Below are 24,703 nucleotides of genomic sequence, written 5' to 3'. Positions count from 1 at the left end.
CAGCCCCATGAGGTTAATGGGCTCCCTGCCATTCTCTCCAGCTGCTCCATTCTCTTACTGTTCCTCCCAGTAATCTGGCCAGTCGGGGGCAGTCCTGCACTTGCCTGTCCAGGCCGCATGTGTGCTCCTGCCGCGCTCTTGTGCCAGGGAGTGTTCTGCACCTGCGTAGGCGCCAGCTCCCCGGCTGCAGGAGTGTGACGGGGTACATGCGAGGCTTAGCCACACATGCGCAGAAGAGTGCGGCTGGCTGGAATACCAGGTGGAATTAGAAGATAATAGAGCGGCCACAGAGGAAGGCAACCACGGACCTCATGGGGCTGGAGGAAGCCCCAGGTAAGTATAAATACACCCCTAAGCGACATCTCAGGTTTACTTTAAAGCAGAATGAAACCCAGCATTTCTACTTTGCTCTAATAGATTATTTACAGCATATTATATACAACCAGCATTTTTTTTTTTACTAGAACTGCATTTCTAACGGTTACACACAGGACTTAGAAGCTTCCCTGCCTGCAGAGCTGGCCACTTCCGAACTTTACATAATGTTATCTTGTGTTTAATTGTATCAAGTGAGAAATGTAAAAGCCTTCTCTCACACTGCCGGGTCCCCTGAACAAAGTCAGACAAGCATAAATGCTTTCTGATGCTTTCTGATTACGTTAGAGGATGAATAAAACAGTTATAAATAAAATGCAAAGTCAGCTTTCAGAGTAAAATTAGTGTATTTTAGGAATGTATAATTTCTAAATGAATAATAATACTTATGCACAAAAGAAAATATGATAACCGTATGGTATATAAAAAGTAGGAAAACATGTTTTTATTGAATTCTAGCTGAGTGCCCGGCATTGCCCGGGTATGTATTTGGCTGGTGTTGGCTCTGCATACTTTTTCTAACCCTAACACACAATTACTCACTGACCAAGTTTGTGAGCTTTGCAGTCTTTGGTATCAATAATTTGCATTGAAATGAAAAAATCTGATTGGCTGTTTGTGGCTCCACACCCTTTTCTGAATTTGAACCCCAGTCACCCAATGACCAACTGTACCAGGTTTGAGGCCTGTGCCATTAACAGTGCAAGAATGGTAGCAATTAAATATTCCCCTTGAAAAGCAATAGGTGAAGTTTGATTCACTTTTGTAGGCTCCACCCACTTTTCTGAATATTAATCCCAGTCCCCTAGTGACCAACTGTGCAAAGTTTAAAAACCCTGCCATTAACAGTGTAAGAATGGCTGCAGTTTACATTTTCCCAGTGAAATTTGTATTTGTCTCCACCCATTGATGACCCGGCATTGCCAGTGTATGTATTTGGCTGGTGTTAGCTCCACCCACTTTCTAACCCTAACGCACAAACACTCAATGACCAAGTTTGTGAGCTTTGGGGTCCTTGGCATCAATAATTTGTAAATTCCCATATAAATTAAACAAATCAGATTGGCTGTTTGTGGCTCCACCCCTCTCCAGCATTTGAACCCCAGTCACCCAATGACCAACTGTAGCAGGTTTGAGGCATCTGCTATTAACAGTGGAAAAATGACAGCAATTTAAATATTCTACTTGAAAATCAACAGGTGAATTTTGATTGGGTATTATAGGCTCCACCCACTTCCCTGAATATTAATCTCAGTCACTCAGTGATCATCTGGCCAAAGTTTGGGAACCCTGAAATAAACAGTGTAAGAAGGGCTGCAGTTTACACTTTCCCAGTGAAATTTGTTTTTGGCTCTGATCACTTTTTTGTAACCTGGACACAAAGGCACTACTCCATGACCCAGTTTGTGAACTTTGGGGTCCTTGGCATCAATAATTTGTATTTTCCCATGAAATGAAACAAATCTGATTCACTGTTTGTGGCTCTGTCCCCTTTTCTGAATTTGATACCCAATGACCAACTGTACCAGGTCTGAGGCTTGTGCCATTAACAGTGCAAGAATGCCAGCAATTGTAATATTCTCCTTTACAAAGCGACATGTGATTTTTGATTGGCATTTTTAGGTTCCACCCACTTTTCTGAACATTAATCCCAGTCACCCAGTAACCAGCTATGCTAAGTTGGAGAACCCTTCCATTAACAGTGAAAAAGGGCTGCAGTTTACAATTTCCCAGAAAAATCTGTTTTAACTCCACCCACTTTTTGTAACCTGGACACACAGTCACTACACAATGACCAAGTTTGTGAGCTTTTGGGTTCCTGGCATCAAAATTGTGGTAATGGAAGCAGTTTATCCAGCAAAGAAATCTGGCTGTTTTTGTTTCCGCCCGTTTACTGAATTTGAACCCCAGACACTTAACGACCGACTGTAGCAGGTTTGAGGCCTCTGCCATTAACAGTGTAAGAATGGCTGCAGTTGCAATATTTCCCGTGAAAATCAAAAGGTGAATTTTGATTGGCTGCTGTAGGCTCCACCCACTTTCCTGAATATTAGTCCCAGTCACCCAGTGGCCAACTGTGTCACGTTTTAGAACCCTGCCAATAACAGAATGGCTGAAATCAATCTAACAAATCTGATTGGCTGTTTGTGGCTCCACCCCTTTAGTGAATTTGGACCCCAGTCACCCAATGACTGACTGTATCAGGTTTGAGGCCTCTGCCATTAACAGTGTAAGAATGGTAGCAATGTAAATATTCCCCTTGAAAATCAATAGGTAAATTTTGATTGGCTGTTGTAGGCTCCACCCACATTTCTGAATATTCATCCCAGTCACCCAGTGGCCAACTGTGTAAAGTTTGGGAGCCCTGCCATGTTAAAAATTTAGTTGTTGCCACCACCCACTTTTTCTAACCTTGACATACAGTCACTCAATTATCAAGTTTATCAGCTTTGGGGTCCTTGGTATCAATACTTTGTATATTCCCATTTAAAAATAAACAAATCTTATTGGCTGTTTGTGGCTCTGCCCCCTTTATGAGTTTGGGCCCTAGACACCCAGTGGCCAACTGTACCAGGTTTGAGGCATCTGCTTTTAACAGTATAAGAGAATGGTAGCAGCTTAAACATTCCCTTTGAAAATCAAAAGGTGAATTTATATTGGCTGTTGTAGGCTCCACCCACCTTCCAAAATCTTAATCTCAGTTACCCAGTGACCAACTGTGCAAAGGAAAGGTTTTTTGGCTCCACCCACTTTTTGTAACCTTGACACAAGTCACTCAATGACCACGTTTGTGAGCTTTCAGGTTCCTGGCATCAAAAATGCGTGAATGGAAGCAGTTTGTCCACCAAGGAAATCTGATTGGCTGTATGTGGCCCCGCCCCTTTAGTGAATTTGGACCCCAGTCACCCAATGGCGACTGTAGCAAGTTTGAAGCCTCTGCCATTAACAGTGTAAGAATGGCAGCAGTTTAAATATTCCCCTTGAAAATCAATAGGTGAATTTTGATTGGCTGTTGTAGGCTCCACCCATTTTCTTGAATCTTAATCGCATTCATCCAGTGACCAACTGTGTCAAGTTTGAGAACCCTGCGATTAACAGTCTAAGAATGGCTGCAGTTTACATTTTCCCAGTTAAAATGAACGGCTGAAATTTGATTGGCTGTTTTATGCTCCGCCCACTTTTCCTGGATTTGTAACCTCGGTCATCAAGTGACCACCTGTGCCAAGTGTGGGGACTCTGGCTTGATTACTGTGAGAATGGCAGCCTTTTACATTTTTTCCATTGACTTGAATGGGTGAAATCTGATTTGCTGTTTGTAGCTCCGCCCAGGTTTGCAGGGGGGGCCGCGAGACCACCAGAACCTATCATCCCAGGTAGTAAGGGATCTGTGTACCAAGTTTCGTTCAAATCGGTCAAGCCGTTTTTGAGTGATCGCGGCACATACACACACACATACACACACACACACACACACACACATACACACACACACACACACACATACCCACATCCGATTTTATATATATAGATTATGTCAGGGTTTTATACCGCTTTAAGGCCTGGTTCACACAGGTGTTAAATGCGAGGTTGCAGGATTTGTGAAGAAATGGAAACTGTATTCATTGGGGGAGGGGGGGGAGCGGTGTGTTAGTCCATGCATTGACATTTATTCAAGAGTTCACCAGGGGATTGTGTGTAGGATCAGGGGCCCGATGAAGACAGCATTATAGGGCCCCTTGAATTTTGGTTATCCCCCTTACTTTCAGTCTGTTTGCTGGTGGACAGAAAATGAAGATATTACAGAATTCACGGTAGGATATGGTAAGGGCTTGCACAGTTGTGTTGGCAGCGGTTCTTGTAAGAAAAAGGTGGGTTTGGGATATATTTCTAAGATGGAAACGGGGTAATTAATCAGTTGTTAGGTTTGAGTAGAGTTCTTATTTGGCAATAGCCATTTAAGGACACAAGGTAAAAGGATAGCAAAGTCAAAAGCTAACAGATAGAAATGAGGCTGGAACTGAAGTGAAAATATTTGTTCAAGAGTGGATGGTGAGGAGAAGGGGTCTAAGAGCAAAGCCTTGTGGTACATCAACACCCCAAAAGATAAGAGGTTGCAGATGACTGACTGTGTCAGAGGTGAATAGTAGATCAAAGAGTATGTGTACCGGTATAAAAAACTGACCTTCACATTCAGCAGTGGGAAGATCACAGACAACTTTGTTAAGGGCTGCTTCCATAGAGTGGTCATCATTCGTGTATCCCACATAAGGTTATGTTCTCATCAATTGTGTATCAAAAAAATCTCCAGTGTGCTGCTTGGGATATTAGAAATCACCTTATGTACCCCCAAAACATCCTCCAAAACCCTTTCATCACGCTCATTTGTGCCTGCCACTTTAGCTGACACTCCACAGAGCTGTCTTCTCTTGTCTTTTCCATCCCTCCTATGCAGAGCGGTCATATGGACAGCCTGAAGAAGAACAGTGTTCGGCATAAGCTGGTCTCCCTCACTCTGAAGAAGAAGTCCAAGTTAACCGAGGAGGTACATTTTATGACCGCTCACTTTTTATTTTGTTAAATTTGTCCCAGGCTACCCTCAGCTGTAACTAAGGTTGTCCATAAATTACTCAATTTTGCGGGTCTATCAACTTTCCCATGCAATAATTTTATCAAACGATGGCGTATCAATGCCATGGCCACACTATCTATCTTTTAAACAATTTCCAGCTAAAATATGTTGAAACGATAGATTGGGTATGCTAGATAATCTCGGTCGCAAGGGCTCGATCAGCTGCATGGTGGTTACACAGCATGGCTGGATGGTGTAATGATTAAGGGCTCTGCCTCTGACGCAGGAGACCAGGGTTCAAATCTCTGCTCTGCCTGTTCAGTAAGCAGCACCTATTCAGTAGGAGACCTTAGGCAAGTCTCCCTAACACTACTACAGACACTGCTTATAGAGCGCGTCCTAGTGGCTGCAGCTCTGACGCTTTGAGTCCGCCAGGAGAAAAGCGCGATATAAATGTGATTGGTCTTGTCTTTGTCATTCAATTTCCCGATGACTGAGGAATCCCCAGCCGGTGGTTACAGTGAAATGTTATCTTTTCCCCAGAATCACAAGACACTAAAGTCTATAGTGGGGTTTATAACTTGTCCAAGGCCCATAACATGGGTTCTTTTTTTTTCGTGCTGTTTCCATTAGCATCGATCCAATAATTTGCATCCTCTGCTTACTCACTCTCTGGCCAGATTTATTTCAATACTTAACAGCTCTACAGAAGGATGAAAAAGTTTGAATTTTACAACAAACCTAAACTGAAAATAAACTTTTGAGATTATGATCTTTAACTAGAAGCCCTTCAGTGACACCGGGGTTCCTGTGACCTGCAGACAGACATAAGTAAATGCTGCAGGTCACATGACTATCTTCTGTCTCCTGTCACTCAGGTAACGAAAAGGCTTCATGACGGAGAATCCACCTTGCAGGGGAACAGCATGCTGGAAGACCGGCCAACCTCAAACCTGGAGAAACTCCACTTTATTATCGGCAACGGTATTCTGAGGCCAGCACTACGGTCAGTATTGGTCCCATATATAGCATTACCTCATACGCTGACAGTTTCAGACTTATAATCAGGGCCGGCGCTACCATAGAGACAAAGGGCCCCGAGCTAGTAGGGACCCACAAGGTGTCTCCCTTCCATCCAAACTGTTACTAGAACCGTCCCTGCTTATAATAACTCATATCGAGGCAGCACGGTGGCGTAGTGGTTAGCACTGTGTCCCCAGTTGGAATCCCAGCCGAGAGACTATCTGCATGGTGTTTATATGTTCTCCCCGTCTCTGCATGGGTTTCCTCCGGGCACTCCGGTTTCATCCCACATCCCAAAAACATACAGATAAATTAATTGGTAGGGACGCTCATTCAGGTTCGGGGGAAATGAAATTCCTGCATTTCCGATCGGAAAATTGATCTCTGCAGAAATACCGCATTATCGCAACTCTGTCATTTTAGCCCAATCACAGGACTCGGAAGTATTGGACCAATCAGAGAATGCAAAAAATTACCCCAAGAAGGACTTCTCAGTGTAACGATTGGTGTCAGCACACAGAGAGAATCTGATTATTGGTGATCTGCAGTATCACCAAGAATGCAGATATATACCTGATTATTGATGATCTGCAGAATCACCGATAATACAGATATATTGCTAACCTCTGGACACCTAAGGGTATGTAAGTGTTTGGTGTAACAGTAGTACTTTGGTTAATGCACCTGCTGAGCAGGTGACCATAGGCAGTAAAGGGATACTGCTCTTGAGGGCACAGGAACTTTCGAGCAGCCTGAGACTCTCCAAGGGGTGGATTCAGGCTGGTGATAGGAAGGACCAGAGAGTGAGTGACACCTGAAGGTGGATGTCACTATCTGATCTGGAGACTATCTCTTAAGAGGAGAGATAGCTCTCGAGGTCGGGCACGCCTGGTCGGCAACACACGGACAGATAAAGTACAAAGACAGAAGGCTGATTCGGTATCCAAGGCAAGCAGGGTCTGGCAACGGAAAATCAGATATGCGAGGTACCGAATCAGAGAGCAAAGGGATAGTCGAGAAAGCAGAAAGTCATAACAGATATCAACAATGCCTAGTCTGGGTGTGAGGTCCTTGGTCTCTACACCCTGGAACTAGTCTGATGAATAATAGATAGATAACGCAAGTTCCCTAGTCTGGGTGTGAGGTCCTTGGTCTCTACACCCTGGAACTAGTCTGAAGTATAGCAGATAGATAACACAAGTTCCCTAGTCTGGGTGTGAGGTCCGTGGTCTCTACACCCTGGAACTAGTCTGATGAATAACAGATCGATAACACAAGTTCCCTAGTCTGGGTGTGAGTTCCGTGGTCTCTACACCCTGGAACTAGTCTGAAGTATAACAGATAGATAACACAAGTTCCCTAGTCTGGGTGTGAGGTCCGTGGTCTCTACAACCCTGGAACTAGTCTAAGCATAAATACAATAACAGTACAAGTAATCTGGCTCAGTGTGAATTCCCAGGTCCACCTGGTTCAAACACACTGTTGGATCTGACTAAGGTCTGAGTGCTTCCACGTAGTGTTCGCAACGGCAGACAACTTGAGACTGGCCAGCAGTAACTACAGTGGTGTGAAAAACTATTTGCCCCCTTCCTGATTTCTTATTCTTTTGCATGTTTGTCACACCTAAAGAGAACCAGAGATGAAGCAGCCTCATGTATTTTACCTTATAAATCAGTGGGAACATGACAGTAAACACCTAAACTGCTCTTTGTTACATTGTTCTCTGTTTAATTTGCCTGTTATCACCTCTAAGATAAGAATCCCGACTAAGCAGTCGGTCTGGCTTTGCTACAGAATAATTATAGCTGAGACTGTGTTCTTTGCTGTCTTCAAGTCCAAGCCTGCCCCCTGCTGGCTTTGCTCAGGAATCATTATAGCTGAGTCATTATAGCAAAGCCAGACTCAATGCTCACTCCGGGATTCTTATCTCAGCTAGATAACAGACACTTTTAGCAGTGAGGATGGAACAGAGAGCATGGTAAGTGTTTTCTCTAATGTTCCCACTGATTTCCATGGTAAAATACATGAGGGTGCTTCGTCTCTGGTTCACTTTAAATGTTTCTGCTCATCAAAAACCGTTAACTATTAGTCAGAGATAACATAATTGAACACAAAATGCAGTTTTAAATGATGGTTTTTATTATTTAGTGAGAAAAAAACCCTCAAAATCTACATGGCCCTGTGTGAAAAAGAAATTGCCCCCTGAACCTAATAACTGGTTGGGCCACCCTTAGCAGCAATAACTGCAATCAAGCGTTTGCGATAACTTGCAATGAGTCTTTTACAGCGCTCTGGAAGAATTTTGGCCCACTCATCTTTGCAGAATTGTTGTAATTCAGCTTTATTTGAGGGTTTTCTAGCATGAACCGCCTTTTTAAGGTCATGCCACAACATCTCAATAGGATTCAGGTCAGGACTTTGACTAGGCCACTCCAAAGTCTTCATTTTGTTTTTCTTCAGCCATTCAGAGGTGGATTTGCTGGTGTGTTTTGGGTCATTGTCCTGCTGCAGCACCCAAGATCGCTTCAGCTTGAGTTGACGAACAGATGGCCGGACATTCTCCTTCAGGATTTTTTGGTAGAAAGTAGAATTCATGGTTCCATCTATCACAGCAAGCCTTCCAGGTCCTGAGGCAACAAAACAACCCCAGACCATCACACTACCACCACCATATTTTACTGTTGGTATGATGTTCTTTTGCTGAAATGCTGTGTTCAGGGGAGGACTGGGACCTTTTGGCCTGGAGGGAAAACACAAACTAGAGGCCCAGTTGCATGGCAGCCCCAGCCCAAATGACGTCACACGCGCCCCACATGCTATATACCGGTAGTCATGTGGTCGCCAATGCAGAAAAACATCAAGGATACTAGAGGGACAGCATGACAGGTAAACTATAAATGCACAGGCACCGTGGGGCACATAATACATTTTGAGGGACAACAGCTGGGGTTTACATCGCGTTCATAGTTTGTTATTATCGCACTTCACGACCACATCGGCCCGAGATTTCCCTTGTTCTCAGATTGAACTACTTTCCACCCAAATAAGTCAAATTGTTGATTAAGCATGCTTTTGGCGGCACACATTTTCATCCAATTGGATAATAATGATTGAAGCGGTTGGTGGATCGGCCAGCCCTAAATCATTAAATGAGAGGCAGCCTGGGGGGAAATCTCCCCCCTTCCCCCCTGGCCAGTCCTCCCCTGGCTGTGTTACTTCTACGCCAGATGTAACAGGACACGCACCTTCCAAAAAGTTAAACTTTTGTCTCCTCGGTCCACAAGGTATTTTCCCAAAAGTCTTGGCAATCATTGAGATGTTTTTTAGCAAAATTGAGACGAGCCTTAATGTTTTTTTTGCTTAAAAGTGGTTTGCGCCTTGGATATCTGCCATGCAGGCCGTTTTTGCCCAGTCTCTTTCTTATGGTGGAGTCGTGAACACTGAGGCAAGTGAGGCCTGCAGTTCTTTAGATGTTGTCCTGGGGTCTTTTGTGGCCTCTCGGATAAGTTTACTCTGCGCTCTTGGGGTAATTTTGGTTGGCCGGCCACTCCTGGGAAGTTTCATCACTGTTCCATGTTTTTGCCATTTGTGGATAATGGCTCTCACTGTGGTTCGCTGGAGTCCCAAAGCTTTAGAAATGGCTTTATAACCTTTACCAGACTGATAGATCTCAATTACAGTACTTTTGTTCTCATTTGTTCCTGAATTTCTTTGGATCTTGGCATGATGTCTAGCTTTTGAGGTGCTTTTGGTATATTTCTCTGTGTCAGATAGCTCCTATTTAAGCGATTTCTTGATTGAAACAGGTGTGGCAGTAATCAGGCCTGGGGGTGACTACAGAAATTGAACTCAGGTGTGAGAAACCACAGTTAAGTTATTTTTTAACAATCACTTTTTCACACAGGGCCATGTAGATTTTGAGTTTTTTTTCTCACTAAATAATAAAAATTATCATTTAAAACTGCATTTTGTGTTCAGTTATGTTATCTTTGACTAATAGTTAACGGTTTTTGATGAGCAGAAACATTTAAGTGTGACAAACATGCAAAAGAATAAGAAATCAGGAAGGGGCAAATAGTTTTTCACACCACTGTATATATGGAGCAGTGCTCTCCTGCACCACCCCTAATTGATCAACCAATAGTAAGCTGCTCTGGAGTCAGCTGATCGGCGTGATGCCTCTCCTTGCCCAATATAAGAGTTCTGCCTCTCAGCGCGCGCGTATTCCTAAGCCTGTGTGCACTAACAGACTCAGCCACACCAGACACACGCTGCCGCGTGCAAACCGCCGCGTTGGACGTGGAACCAGCCGCCTTACTGTTGTTACATGCGGCGGCTTTTCCGCGTTCTGCCCTGTTACCAGACGCATGCTTCCGCGTGAAAACCGCCGCATTGGATGCGTAATCAGCCGCCTCCATAGCAGCACACGCGGCGGCTTTTCCGCGTTCTCTCACACTCAGAAAACGGAAATCTGCATCGGCAGAAATTGGCATTTCAATGGAATTGAAAATTGGCATTTCTGACCATCCCTTTGGCTCCCCTAAAGGAAACCCTTGACTACGATGTACATATGACTATGGCAGGATTAGACTGTGAGCCCCTCCAAGGGTCAGTCAGTGACATGACTATGTACTCTGTAAAGTGCTGCAGAAGATGTCAGTGCTATATAAATACATAATAATAATATGGTAGGACATTAGACTATGACTATGGTAGGATTAGATTGTGAGCTCCTCTGAGGACAGTCAGTGACATGACTATGTACTCTGTAAAGTGCTGCAGAAGATGTCAGTGCTATATAAATACATAATAATAATAATAATATGGAAAGGGGGGGGGGGGTAGGAGGTGCGCTAGAAGGTACTCATGGGATGGTTTGTAAAAAAAAAGTGCCCCATTAAAGCATCTTTTATATACCTTGTGAGTGACTACTTGTTAAGGTAGGATCATTCCATTTCTCAATACAGTGAAGCTTAAAGAGAACCAGAGATGAAGCAACCTCATGTATTTTACCTTATAAATCAGTGGGAACATGACAGTAAACACCTAATCTGCTCTTTGTTACATTGTTCTCTGTTTAATTTGCCTGTTATCACCTCTAAGATAAGAATCCCGACTAAGCAGTCGGTCTGGCTTTGCTACAGAATAATTATAGCTGAGACTGTGTTCTTTGCTGTCTTCAAGTCCAAGCCTGCCCCCTGCTGGCTTTGCTCAGGAATCATTATAGCTGAGTCATTATAGCAAAGCCAGACTCAATGCTCAGTCCGGGATTCTTATCTCAGCTAGATAACAGACACTTTTAGCAGTGAGGATGGAACAGAGAGCAGGGTAAATGTTTTCTCTAATGTTCCCACTGATTTCTATGGTAAAATACACAAGGGTGCTTCGTCTCTGGTTCACTTTAAGCTTTTTGCCACTACCTCTTTGAGGTGTTTATACACATACGCTGTATCAACAACGACTATTATTGTTTACAAAAATATATTTTTTTCAATTTTAAGTGCCTATTGGTTTTACATACCATCCCATGAGTACCTTCTAGGGCGTCTCCTTCCCCCCCCCCCCCCCCCTTCCCTTTCCAGTTATCCTCCCCTGGGAACAGGGGACACCACCTAGGCAGGTGACATTTTTCCCAAGGAGCTGCGACCACAGAAACGACATCACAAGGCCGAGTGGGGATGGCACTTCCCCACATGCTACACAGACTGGTTGCCTCAGGTGCAACCTGGCTTTGTGAGTATGTATGATCACTTTTCTACGTTGACTAAATCATACGAAAGATAATGGCTTCAATTCATCAAGCATTACCGCATTCGGTAATGCTGAAAACAGCTGACTTAACGAAGCACTTTAGAAAATGTTAATTCATCAAAGCTGTTACCGAATGAGAAGCTGAAATGACACAGCAATGAGATAAATTACCGACATGTGCTCAACAAATGTTAATTCATCAAGGTTCCCACATTCGCTAACACATTCGGTGTTTATCTCAAGCTCTCCCCTGTCATTACAGGCTTCGAAAGCCTTCTGTGTGAATGTTTTCATGATTAGCAGGAGCAGGCAGCCAATAGAAACAGCCCCTGTTCTCCTGCAAGTGCCGCTGATAGGTCACACAGGCTTCTCCACACAAGCTTTCAGAGTCAGACCCCCCAAGCAGTGAGCAGAGAGAACGGGACAAAATATATCCCCAGATTCCCTTCGGTGGTGTAACCCTTTCAGGCCCTGTTTGAATATGCAAAGATGCAAGTGGTGAAATCACCAAGCATGGCATTTGTAATGTCTCCAGGAAGTTCATCTACGTTGTGGCAAATAAATAAAATGTTAAGAAAGACTGATCAACAGATTCAGAGCAGCAGAGGCAGTATAAATAACAGTAACTATAACACCTTTACATCACAAAGGGATGTCTGGATGCCTTCTATTGTTATCAGCTTGTAACAACACACGGACATTCCAAGCTGCTCTGCACCACTCTGCAGTTATCGAACAGCCTTTGATGAATTGAAGCCTAGTAGTTCGGTAACTTAACGAACCTCTACCACACATGGGAAAATATTGATGAATTAGCACAGTGAAGTGTAAAATACCGAATGCGGTATTTTAAGGACTGGGGTTTTGTTATCGAACACCCTTTGATGAATTGAAGCCAATACACCAGATTGGGTTCCCGGTGTCTTTTTGTTTTCTTTCTTGTCCTCCCAGTGTACATAATAATAATAATATGGTAGTAGGACATTAGACTATGACTATGGTAGGATTAGATTGTGAGCCCCTCCCAGGGACAGTCAGTGACATGACTATGTACTCTGTACAGTGCTGCGGAAGATGTCAGTGCTATATAAATACATACAATAATAAAATGATAGGAGATTAGACTATGACTATGGTAGGGATAAGATTGTGAGCCCCTCTGAGGGACGTTAGTGGCAAGACAATATACTCTGTACAGCGCTGCGGAAGATGTCGGCGCTCATGGCCGTTTCTACGGCCGTGCGGGGCGTGCCACCGCCCAGGGCGCTGCTGGGAAGGGGGCGTTGTGATGGAGGGGGAGCCGCAGCCGCGGGGAGGGCAGCCCGACCTCTCCCTCCCTTCCTCTCCCCGGGCCGCCCTCCGTGCGATCCCCCCTCGGACTGCAGAGTAATGCGCAGGGAAGCGCTGTGCATAACTACTCACCTCGCTGGCTCCAAGCGCTGCTCTCTCGCTGCCAGTCTCCTCTCTGCCTACACGCTGATACACACACACGCTGCGTCCTGTTTAGCCGGAAGCAGTGTGTATCAGCGTGTATGGAGAGAGAGGAGACTGGCGGCGAGAGAGCAGCGCTTGGAGCCAGCGAGGTGAGTAGTTATGCACAGCACTTCCCTGCACATTACTCTGCAGTCCGAGGGGGGATCGCACGGAGGGCGGCCCGGGGAGAGGAAGGGAGGGAGAGGTCGGGCTGCACTCCCCGCGGCTGCGGCTCCCCCCTCCATCATGGGGGGCACCTACCTAACCTATACTGGGGCAGCTACCTATCTAACCTGTCCTGGGGGCACCTACCTATCTAACCTATCCCGGGGGGCACCTACCTAATCTAACCTATACTTGGGGCACCTACCTATCTAACCTATCCTGGGGGGCACCTACCTAATCTAACCTATACTGGGGGGCACCTACCTAATCTAACCTATACTGCGGGGCACCTACCTATCTAACCTGGGGGGCAGCTACCTAATCTAACCTATACTGAGGGGGCACCGCCACCTACCTATCCTATACTGGGGGGCACCTACCTATCTAATCTATACTGGGGGGCACCTACCTATCTAACCTAAACTGGGTGGCAACTACCTATCTAACCTATACTGGGGGCACCTACCTAATCTAACCTATACTGGGGGGCACCTACCTAATCTAACCTATACTGGGGGGCACCTACCTAATCTAACCTATACTGGGGGGCACCTACCTAATCTAACCTATACTGGGGGGCACCTACCTAATCTATACTGGAGCAGCTACCTATCTAACCTATACTGGGGGGCACCTACCTATCTAACCTGGGGGGCAGCTACCTAATCTAACCTATACTGAGGGGGCAGCTACCTAATCTAACCTATATCGAGGGCACCTACCTATCTAACCTATACTGGGGGGCACCTGCCTATCTAACCTATACTGGGGGGCACCTACCTATCTAACCTATACTGGGGGCACCTACCTAATCGAACCTATACTGGGGGGCACCTACCTAATCTAACCTATACTGGGGGGCACCTACCTAATCTATACTGGGGCAGCTACCTATCTAACCTATACTGGGGGGCACCTACCTATCTAACCTGGGGGGCAGCTACCTAATCTAACCTATACTGAGGGGGCAGCTACCTAATCTAACCTATACTGGGGGGCAGCTACCTATCTAACCTATACTGGGGGGCACCTACCTATCTAACCTATACTGGGGGGCACCTTCCTAACCTATACTGGGGGGCAGCTACCTATCTAACCTATAGTGGGAGCATTAACTTATCTAACCTGTATTGGGGGCACCTACCTACCTAGCTAGTCTATACAGGTGACAACTATACTGGCTACCTATATTGGAGGCACCTACCTAACTAACCTATACAGGGGGCATCTACCTATCTAACCTATGCTGGGGGCAACTATTCTGGCTACCTATATTAGAGGCACCCACCTAGCTAACCTGTACTGGGGGCACCTAACTATCTACCGGGGACGCCTGCCTATCTAACCTATACTGTGGGCAACTATACTGGCTACCTATACTGGAGGCACCTACCTGGCTAACCTATACCGGAGGCAACTATATTGGCTCACCTATGCCTGGCTACCTATACTGGGGGGACCTATATCTGGCTACCTATACTGGGGTACCTATTCTGGGGGAATCTATACTGAGTGCAACTAGACCTGGCTAACCTACACTGCGGGCACCCATACCTTGCTTCGGGGGGGGGGGGGGGGGGGGCGCAATTTTTACACCCTCGCCCTGGGTGCATTTTAGCCTAGAAACTGCACTGTCGGCGCTATATAAATACTAAATAATAATTACCGTATAATAATAATAACTTGATTTCTTTTGATTTTGCAGGGATGAAATCTACTGCCAAATTGCCAAACAGCTCACCCAAAATCCCTCAAAGAGCAGCCACGCCCGCGGCTGGATCCTCATGTCTCTGTGTGTGGGCTGCTTCGCTCCTTCAGAGAAATTTGTCAAGGTCAGTCCTCAGCGAGATTTATTATTACTATGGACCACAAAAAGGTCACATTGCAGCAACTCTGATTTATGAAGCTGGTATACACCACCTGTCCAAAAAAAAACAAAGGTCACACACTCCTTAAGATTTCTTTGGACCGTCCTTTAGCTTTGGTTATGACACGCAATTGCTATAGCATCGTTTCAATGAGCTTCTGCAATATCACAACATTTACTAACTCTAGATTTGCATTCATGTTTCGCCAAGATCTTGTAGAGATAATGGGAGAGCCAGACTGTTGGGCACTGTGGGCACAACCTGCGGGAGTGGGAACAGTTGGTCATGTCTGTTTCTCATCCACATAATCTAAGCATATGTTGGTGTTTCATAGTACTTGAGGAACTTCATCAATGGAGGCCCCCCAGGATACGCTCCGTACTGTGAGGAGCGGCTGCGGAGGACATTCGCTAACGGCACTCGGACACAACCCCCTAGCTGGCTGGAGCTCCAGGTGAGTGATCCCCCACCAATCATCTGCCTATCACACTCATAGTTTGTGCACAGTACAAACTTATCTGTACATAAGTGACCTATATGAGGGTCCAGTAAAACCTGTTTGCTTTTATCTGCCACACAGATCCAACCCTTAGGTGAGGAGTGTAATGCTACTGCTAAAAAAGAAAATGACAACCTTGTGAAAAGACATGACAAATATTATGTAGAGAAATAATCAGAAGATACAAAGTGCCTAAAATTAATATTATTTATTTACTTAATTGATTATAGTACACGGAAACAAAAGCTGTTACTTTCCAGATGGCCCTCATACATACTGTTATAGCAAAATAAATACTGCAAAGACAGACACGATCGGAGAGGGTCCTGTCCTTAAGGTGCCCATTGACAGTATGAACTCCTGAATGATCGATCGGATGACTTATCAGATTAACCCTTAACCCATTAGCAGCTTCAAAGGAATTATCTTATTAGAGATAAGTGCATTGCTTTTGACCTCAGTCAGCAGAACTTGTGCTGTAAATGCTTGCAAAGCTTTGATGTCTCTCTACTAGCAGAAAATATAGAAACTGAAAGCAGAAGTCCTCTGTCTCCTAGACTCCTACTGCCCCCTAGTGACAAGTGACCATAAATACCCACTACAGCAGTACTAATCAGTAGTAAGGAAATGTAAAAAATAAGAAATAAAAAATGTGCTAAAAAAATTGGCCTGGAGCACTTGCAAGCCTCTAAATGAATTGGCTGCTAAAGAGTTCATGGTGCCAATCAATAATGAATGATCGTGCTACCGGTTGTTCCGAATTTCAGTGTGATTCTTTTGGTCTGATCGAATTGCATATCATTTTTCCCTTCGTTGATTGGATCAGATCAGTGAATAATGGCGCACAGCGCCTATGCATAAAAATGGCGCCACATTAAAAAGATACGCTTATCGCTATTTATCGTTAGTACTGCATAATAATGGCGCACAGGGAAAAAAGAAGAAAAACGGCACACACTAACGTTATTTATCAATAGTGGCACACACTAACGTTATTTATCAATAGTGGCACACACTAACGTTATTTATCAATAGTGGCACACACTAACGTTATTTATCAATAGTGGCACACACTAACGTTATTTATCAATAGTGGCACACACTAACGTTATTTATCAATAGCCCCCTACATAAGCCAAACTGCAGATGTTATTTAACTGCAAAACGGTGAATGGATTTAATGTACCACTGTCAAGGTTAGGGTTAGGCACCATCAGGGGGGGGGGGGGGGTCTTAGGGTTAGGCACCACCGGGGGGGGGGGGATCTTAGGGTTAGGCACCACCAGGGGGGTAGTTAGGGTTAGACACCACCAGGGGGGGGGGGGTCTTAGGGTTAGGCACCACCAGGGGGGGTCTTAGGATTAGGCACCACCAGGGGGGGGGGGGTTTAGGGTTAGGCCCCACCAAGGGGGGTGGTTAGGTTTAGGCACCACCAGGGGGGTGGTTAGGTATAGGCACCACCAGGGGGTTTATGGGTTAGGGGTAGGTACAGAGAGGGTTCGGTGTGTTAACGCTAAATAACGATAAGGCTTTAACGTTAAATAGCGATAAGCGGCAAACGGATTAGTGGCAACACCGTGCGCCATTATTCGCAGGCGCCATTTTCAGATGTAAGCGATTGGATTGTTAATGGGCACCTTTACAAGCTTACAATCAAGAAGTAGAAGAAGAAGGAATATAATTATTCAGTAAAGCAATGAGTAGAATGTAGCGAGGAGACGGCAGTAAGTTCCTGATGATCCGGTCCTGGTTTTGAGTGTTAGCTTAGAGGATTCAGGGTGAAGCATGAAGGGTGTAACACAGAAGATATACAGAGAAAGGAATAAGGCCGTAAGTGGTAGAGAGTAAAGAAATGGTCAAGGAAGAGCATAGGAGAACCTCCGCTGGAATTGGGCTGCTATCCAGGACTGGCGCTTCCATAGAGGCAAGGGGGCAATTGCCCCAGAGGTTCTAGGGGGACCCCAAGGGGTCTTCCCCCTCCCGCTATGGTGACCCACAGGTATGGTACTAATTTGCACTACCTGTTTCCAGTGTTAATTGGCAGCCAAAGTCTGAAGCACAGAGTAAGGTGTTGCCTCCTGTGTCCTGCCTGGATTAGGTAAGACCCCAATGTTTGTACACTCTGCATTTGTGGGGGGAAAGAAGGAGGGAAATAATGGGGATCCCAACAATGCTTTTGAGAGGGCATACAGTAGGATGGACACCTAATGATATTGTTTGACGGGTGGGGTAGCATGGGGCCCTGCAGCCAGCTTTGGGGCTCTGGGGGTGGATATGCTGTGGGGGGGTGTCAGTGGGGGTCCTAAGTTACTTTTGCCCCAGGGCCCCATAGTAGCTAGAACCGGGCCTGCTGCTATCTGGAAATTTGTGGGTTTTGGGTGGACAAGTTATGGAAGGGTTTGTAAGTGAGGGTTTTCAGGGTAATCGTCAGGATTGGCAGTGAGAAGGCAACATCAGAGGAGCAAGAGGAGAGCTGGGAACATGAGGTCCTCTTTATTGCTTCCCATTCTTCTTTGTAGGCCACCAAGTCCAAGAAACCCATCATGCTTCCGGTCACCTTCATGGATGGGACAACGAAGACACTTCTCACGGACTCGGCCACCACAGCCAAGGAACTCTGCAATTCTCTGGCTGACAAGATCAATCTGAAAGACCGATTTGGCTTTTCCTTGTACATAGCGCTGTTTGATAAGGTACCAATAAACGTCTCTCCTGTTCAGCGTTTTCTACCAGTGTTGTATATTTTGGGAATTTGTAGTTTTCTGCGACATTATATTGAGATGTTTTGCCTTCCTCCCTTTCATGTTTTTTCATAGTGCCCTTCTAGCCCACCCCCACACACTTACCCAGAATTCATTAGATGCAATGAGTGATCTCTGACCAATTGGCTCACTCTAGCCTGCAGACCTGATGTACTTGAGGAGGCATACAAACATGCAATTTTGATTGGCCATCCTCTAACCAATTTTCCAGCCTCCATATAGTATGAATGCCCATAGATTTTGAATGCTATGAACAGATTGTGCAGGTAAGCTCTCCTAATACATGGGGGTGGTAAAATTAGCCAATGAATGGCCAACCAAAATTGGATGTGTGTAACAGGCTTAAGACATCTCCAGAGATCTCCAAGCCTCCTCCAGTGTGGATGCCATAAATGATCCAGCAGTTCCGCACTGGCTTACCGTAATTCATATTATATCTCCATATACAATCCATAGAATATCCAGGGAGGCTACAAAGCAAAAGCACATTTGCCAGACAACCAATCACATCTCTAGAGCTTGAAGATATACGTCGGACCTCTATTAGCGTTTTATTTGCTGTGTCCACCAGGTGTCCTCGCTGGGCAGCGGGAATGATCACGTGATGGATGCCGTGTCTCAGTGTGAGCAGTATGCCAAGGAGCAGGGGGCACAGGAGAGGAACGCCCCCTGGAGGCTGTTCTTCAGGAAAGAAATCTTCACCCCCTGGCACGATCCTACTGAGGACAACGTGGCCACCAACCTCATCTACCAGCAGATAGTGAGAGGGGTGAAGTTTGGAGAATACAGGTGTGACAAGGTGAGTGTAATGCCATCCAGGCTCCACTTTAAGTGAATTTAGAGTGTGTTTTCAGTCAGTATGCCTTTTGAGTTATTATTGTAATGGGAGACATGTGGACATGGTCTTAAAGGATACCCGAGGTGACGTGACACGATGAGATAGACATGGGTATGTACAGTGCCTAGCACACAAATAACTATGCTGTGTTCCTTTTTTTCTTTCTCTGCCTGAAAGAGTTAAACATCAGGTATATAAGTGGCAGTTCCTGTCTGAGTCAGGACTGGGTCAGACTACAGTGTGACCCTCACTGATAAGTAATTACAACTATAAAACACTTTCCTAGCAGAAAACGGCTTCTGAGAGCAAGAAAGAGATAAAATGGGTCAATAGTTCATAGAATTTAGCTCTGGCATACTTCAATGAATGTGTCATGGAGCAAAAACAATAAAAGAGTAAAAACTTGAAAAGTAGATTTAAATATAAAACAAAACTGTGGAATATCTTAAAAAGTCATTTTTAGGAGAAGACAGATAAATACAATTGTTTATTTCAATAGTTTATTTTCACCTCAGGTGTCCTTTAATGTTTAATATCTTTTCCTGCCACCAAGTAGCCTGCTTGCATGAAGCTCAGCGCGACCTGTAGTACTCGACTAAAATGTTGCAAAGGTAACGCACACTCTGATAACACTCATTAGTAACTGGCATTACCATAGCAATGGTGGCACTAGCCCAGCACCGCTGGAATGGGAGGGCATAGGTGCGGAAAAAGTATAAATACGGCCTTGTGTGCTACTGAATTATAAGTGGTAAGCTTTACAATGGATTTCTCTCACCTCTCCAGGAAGAAGATCTGGCAGAACTGGCCTCCCAGCAGTACTTTGTGGATTACGGGGCGGAGCTGATCATGGAGAGGTTGTTAAATCTCATACCGTCCTACATCCCAGATCGAGAGATCACACCATCCAAAAACGTGGAGAAATGGGCCCAGTTCATCATCGCTGCACACAAAAAGGTATGATGAAGGTAGATGTGCTGGCAAAATAATGTTCAGAACGTGACTGAGGGCAACTCACCCGGACATGTGGACGTGACTTTATTACTAGACAGCTTGCAAAATTACTGGGCTCACAGCCTGTTGCAGTTTGCTCAGCTCAGTGAGTTGTCAGTGAAGGAGGAAGCAGTGCATTCTGGGCAATCACTGGGCAATCTGTAACTCCTACCCCATGGAGCCACATCAATCCATGCCATGCACTGATGAGGACTAACCAATCCAAAACAGTCTGTATGCACGCTGGATTATTATGGCTCTGTAATATTAGCAAGCTGAAACATCATTACATTCCAGCGGTTCTGGAGGTGTGTTTAGTTTACAGGGACAACAAAGAGATGATTTGCATATTCAGCAGGGATGCATTGTGGGAGACTTCATATGCTCACTCCAACCTTAATAATCGCAAATGCCTTCTGATTTAAGAAGGCAAACTTCTGTTTCGCATTGCATTTTAGTAAGGAGGCTTTTTGATCCCTTTCAACCCCTTATACCCTCCTAGGAGTTCTGCTTCACCACAAGCTTGCTGGACAATCTGTAACGCAGCACGTTTCTTGTTGCATAGTGGAGGAGGAATCTGTCCTGAATCTTTGACTGAGATCTAAAAACCAGTTAACAAGCTGAAAAATAATTTCTTAACATTTAATAACAGCCATTTCATTTTAAATCTTGTACCGTTGCAGGGTATATACGCCCAGCGGAGATCCGACCCACAGAAGGTGAAGGAAAATGTGGTGGACTTTGCCAGATTTAAGTGGCCTTTACTGTTCTCTAGATTTTATGAGGCCTTCAAGTTCTCAGGTATATTAGTCATTTTGCATTATACAATCTCCATCTCTTATGTATAGCTCACAGAAGGCCAGTTCACACTTGCAGTGGATCTTAACGGATCCTTTTAAAACGGATGGGATCCTTTTATTTAAAAATGAATCAGTTTATCACAGTTTTGTGCTGTTTGTAGCACTTGTTTCCAGTACGTTTAAACGTATAGTAAAATCGTGTACTTCCTTATGGCTGTTTGATTATGGTAATGTACTTCTCCAATAGGAAGGAAGTGGGAGTGGTTGTGCTGCTACCAAACGATATTTTAACCAAACAAGGCCTTGTTAACCACTTAACGACATTGTAACTTATTAAGAAGGCCTGTTTGAGCCTGTTAACGGCTCCAGGACGTTTTAATAAGTCGCTCGCTCCTGCCGCCACTCTGCACGTGTGCACGCGCTCACACTGCCATTTACCACCGGGTCACTGCAATCTGGGATTGGGGAAGAGGACTAAGTGGTCATCTGCCCAATCGCAATGCCTGGAATGAGTGGACGTCCTTTCATAAAAAAGAAAACAGCCACAGCATAGTAAAATGTAAAAAAAAATAAAAAAATTGAATGGAAAGTGTTCACTATCGCCATCTTGTGGCCAAAAAGTAAAATTACACATACAGGCAATACATACACATTCACTTAAATATTAAATAACATTAATAACTTATGTAGCACTGACTCCCACAGGAGCTGCTGTAAGAGTTGGGTTCTCCTACTGTCCCCAGTGATGACCCGTCCTGTGAAAGGACCCTTTAATACTCCGACACACCAATAACTATAAGGGGGTTTTATTAGGGGCAGACAAGATGCCCTGTGAGAAGGGTGTGGGCAAACAGGATTCACAATGGTATAGGGGTACAATGGCATCAAATAAAAGCAACAGCTTAGTGACAATGGGTTAGTGAAGCAGAAACAGCAGTTCAATAGTGCAACAGTCATAAATAGAGTTTGTTCCCCTGTCCACCCGTGAAGAGACTCTGCCCCTTAATGCACTGGGTGAGAGAGAGACAGACTGCTGTACAATTCTTAACAATCAAACAGGCAAACAGTTATATGCAATTCACACAAATAGCAGAGGAGGTGCAACTAGCTACTGCACTTAGCTAAAACATTTCAAACCCTGACTAACCACTGGCCAGTGGTGAAACTGCTATAAAGTCTGCTAGCGATGGGGCCCATTCAAGTTAATGTTGGAGCGCTCAGACCTTCAAGAGAAGGTATTTGTAATCCACATGGCACGACCAGCTCTCCAAAGGACTCTGAGCTGAGAGGGGCAGGGGCCCCTTCTCGCTCGCCAGGTGAAGGAACAGTTAAACCCAAAGTACTGTGGCCACAGGCCCCTCACCAGTCTCGTCGCTGCAGCAAGCAACACTCAGGAATGGCTTGTCCTCTGGGCTAGGTGAGACGATTCCTCCTGTCTGGTCGCTGGTGGCTTGTTTCGCGTCCAACTCCTGCTATCCTTGTTTAAAGAGAACCAGAGATGAAGCACCCTCTTGTATTTTACCTTATAAATCAGTGGGAACATGACAGTAAACACCTAATCTGCCCTTTGTTTCATTGTTCTCTGTGTAATCTGACTATAATCACCTCTGATAAGAATCCCCGACTGAACAGTCAGGCTGCTCCGTCTAGCTTTGCTACAGAAAGATTATAGCTAAGTCTGTATTCTGTGGTGTTATTTCAAGCCCAAGCCTGCCCCCTTGTGGCTTTGCTATAATGACTCAGCTATAATCATTCCCAGCAAAGCCAGATTTAATTGCTCAGTCTGGGATTCTTGTGACTGCTGTTAACAGACACTTTTAGCAGTGAGGAGGAAACAGAGAGCATGGTAAGTGTTTTCTCTAATGTTCTTACTGATATACATGGTAAAATACACAAGGGTGCTTCGTCTCTGGTTCACTTTAATCGCATCAATTGGAGCCTGATTGTACTCCTCTTTCTGCCCTGGTCCGTTCCTCTGAACCACACGAAAATGGCTTACGCAGAGGCTGGGACAGAGAGATCCACATGCCCCTCCAGCCTCTATGCTTTTGTCCTTTGTTCTCCCCTTTGTCCTCTCACTTCCTCCTTTCTCCTGTCCTCCCCCCATCACCCCCCTCTGTCCACTTCCTTTAACTCTGCAAGAGGGGTGAGGTTGCCATTGTGTGGTGGGTATAAATATTGCAGTCTCAATCCACTGATGTTACACTCTCCCCCCACTGAAAGTCTTTGGCCCCCAAAGAACAAAGTTTTAACTACCAATTATCTAACTTAATACCTACATGTAACTAGGTAACTGAAGCTATCCTGGGTTGTGGGCAGTGGGACTTCCCACCATGGTGTGTCGGATACGGGGCAGGAGGTATCACACACTGGTACAGTGGTCTGATGGACTTGTGTCTTAGTAGATCTGCAGACGGTGGTGATGGCTTCTTCAGAACTGTTTCCTCTAGAGTCATATGTCAACCTCAGGGGAGGTTTGATCTGTCGCTTGGTTCTCTGCTCCATAGGCTCTAGGGGTTCTCTGGCAGGGAATTCAGTTACAACCTCTCTCGCGGGGGATTTTGTTACAATCTCCCGAGGTGGCATTGATGGGGTCTCAGCCATAGTTTGGGGCTCTCCTTCCTCTTCAGGCTCAGTGGGTACCTGTTCTGGCCCCTCCTCAACCTGGGCCCGTGGTATGAATTCTTGTGCATCAGCTCTTAATGGCCTAGAGTAGTTGTCCTCTATAGGCGGTGTGGAAGCAATGGGGTCAAACCGCCACAGCCATTCCATCTCCAGGTCCTCTTCCTCGTCATCCTCTTCTTCCACTGCAGTAGAAGGCAATTGTGACCGAGTTACTGGGGTTCGTTTAGGCAGGGATGGTTCACGTGGAGGGGGCACCCGCACTGTTTTATTCAGTGGTAGAAGGTGATTGCGGTGCCAAGTCTTCAAGGGCCCTGTCTATCCCTCTGGACGGAGCTGATACACTGGAAGGCCGGGCAACCGTGCACAAACAATGTATGGCTGTGAGCTCCACCGGTCAGCTAACTTCTGCTTCCCATGAAGGCCCAGGTTCCTCAATAACACCCGGTCACCCGGTTGTAAGTCATGGACCCGAACCCTCAGATCATATCTTCTCTTGTTTTGCTGTTCCCGAATATTGGAAGCACTTTGGGCCTTTTCATAGGCAGTTTTCAGGTTCCTCCGAAGTCGGTCAACATAGCCTTTATGAGATGCAGCTGAAGTCCCATCAGTGGAGGTGCCAAAGGCAAGATCCACTGGTAGTCGAGCTTCTCTCCCAAACATTAGCATGTAAGGTGAATATCCTGTTGTATCATGCTTTGTGCTGTTGTATGCATGGACCACTGCTGAGACATATTTACTCCAGTGCTGCTTCTCTTCAGAGGTAAGTGTCCCTAACATATTCAAAAGTGTGCGATTGAACCGCTCGGGTTGTGGATTGCCCTGGGGGTGGTAAGGAGTAGTCCGTGACTTTTGCAACCCCAGCACTTGCAATAACTCTCTGATGAGTTTACTCTCAGGCAGGGGTCACACTTGTCTTTCAGTTTCTACACTTTTCAGAAAACTGAAAGACAAATGTGACCTC

At 45.3% G+C, this 24,703-nt stretch overlaps 1 protein-coding gene across 6 annotated transcripts in view; it reads left to right on the top strand.

Annotated features, from left to right (window-relative positions):
• Positions 1–24,703, top strand: part of MYO7A (myosin VIIA) — a 277,532-nt gene that overhangs the window by 202,140 nt on the left and 50,689 nt on the right. For all 6 annotated transcript variants that reach the window (XM_068266665.1, XM_068266666.1, XM_068266667.1 and 3 more), the window contains 8 exons: positions 4,829–4,918; positions 5,824–5,951; positions 15,063–15,189; positions 15,560–15,679; positions 18,244–18,417; positions 19,058–19,285; positions 20,111–20,281; positions 21,001–21,118. In XM_068266665.1, the coding sequence (XP_068122766.1) occupies positions 4,829–4,918; positions 5,824–5,951; positions 15,063–15,189; positions 15,560–15,679; positions 18,244–18,417; positions 19,058–19,285; positions 20,111–20,281; positions 21,001–21,118 (1,156 nt within the window). The remainder of the gene's footprint in view (positions 1–4,828; positions 4,919–5,823; positions 5,952–15,062; positions 15,190–15,559; positions 15,680–18,243; positions 18,418–19,057; positions 19,286–20,110; positions 20,282–21,000; positions 21,119–24,703) is intronic.

Source organism: Hyperolius riggenbachi, chromosome 2 (genome assembly GCF_040937935.1).
Source record: "Hyperolius riggenbachi isolate aHypRig1 chromosome 2, aHypRig1.pri, whole genome shotgun sequence".
NCBI classification, from domain to species: Eukaryota; Metazoa; Chordata; class Amphibia; order Anura; family Hyperoliidae; genus Hyperolius; species Hyperolius riggenbachi.
This window is presented reverse-complemented; position numbering and strand designations above follow the sequence as displayed.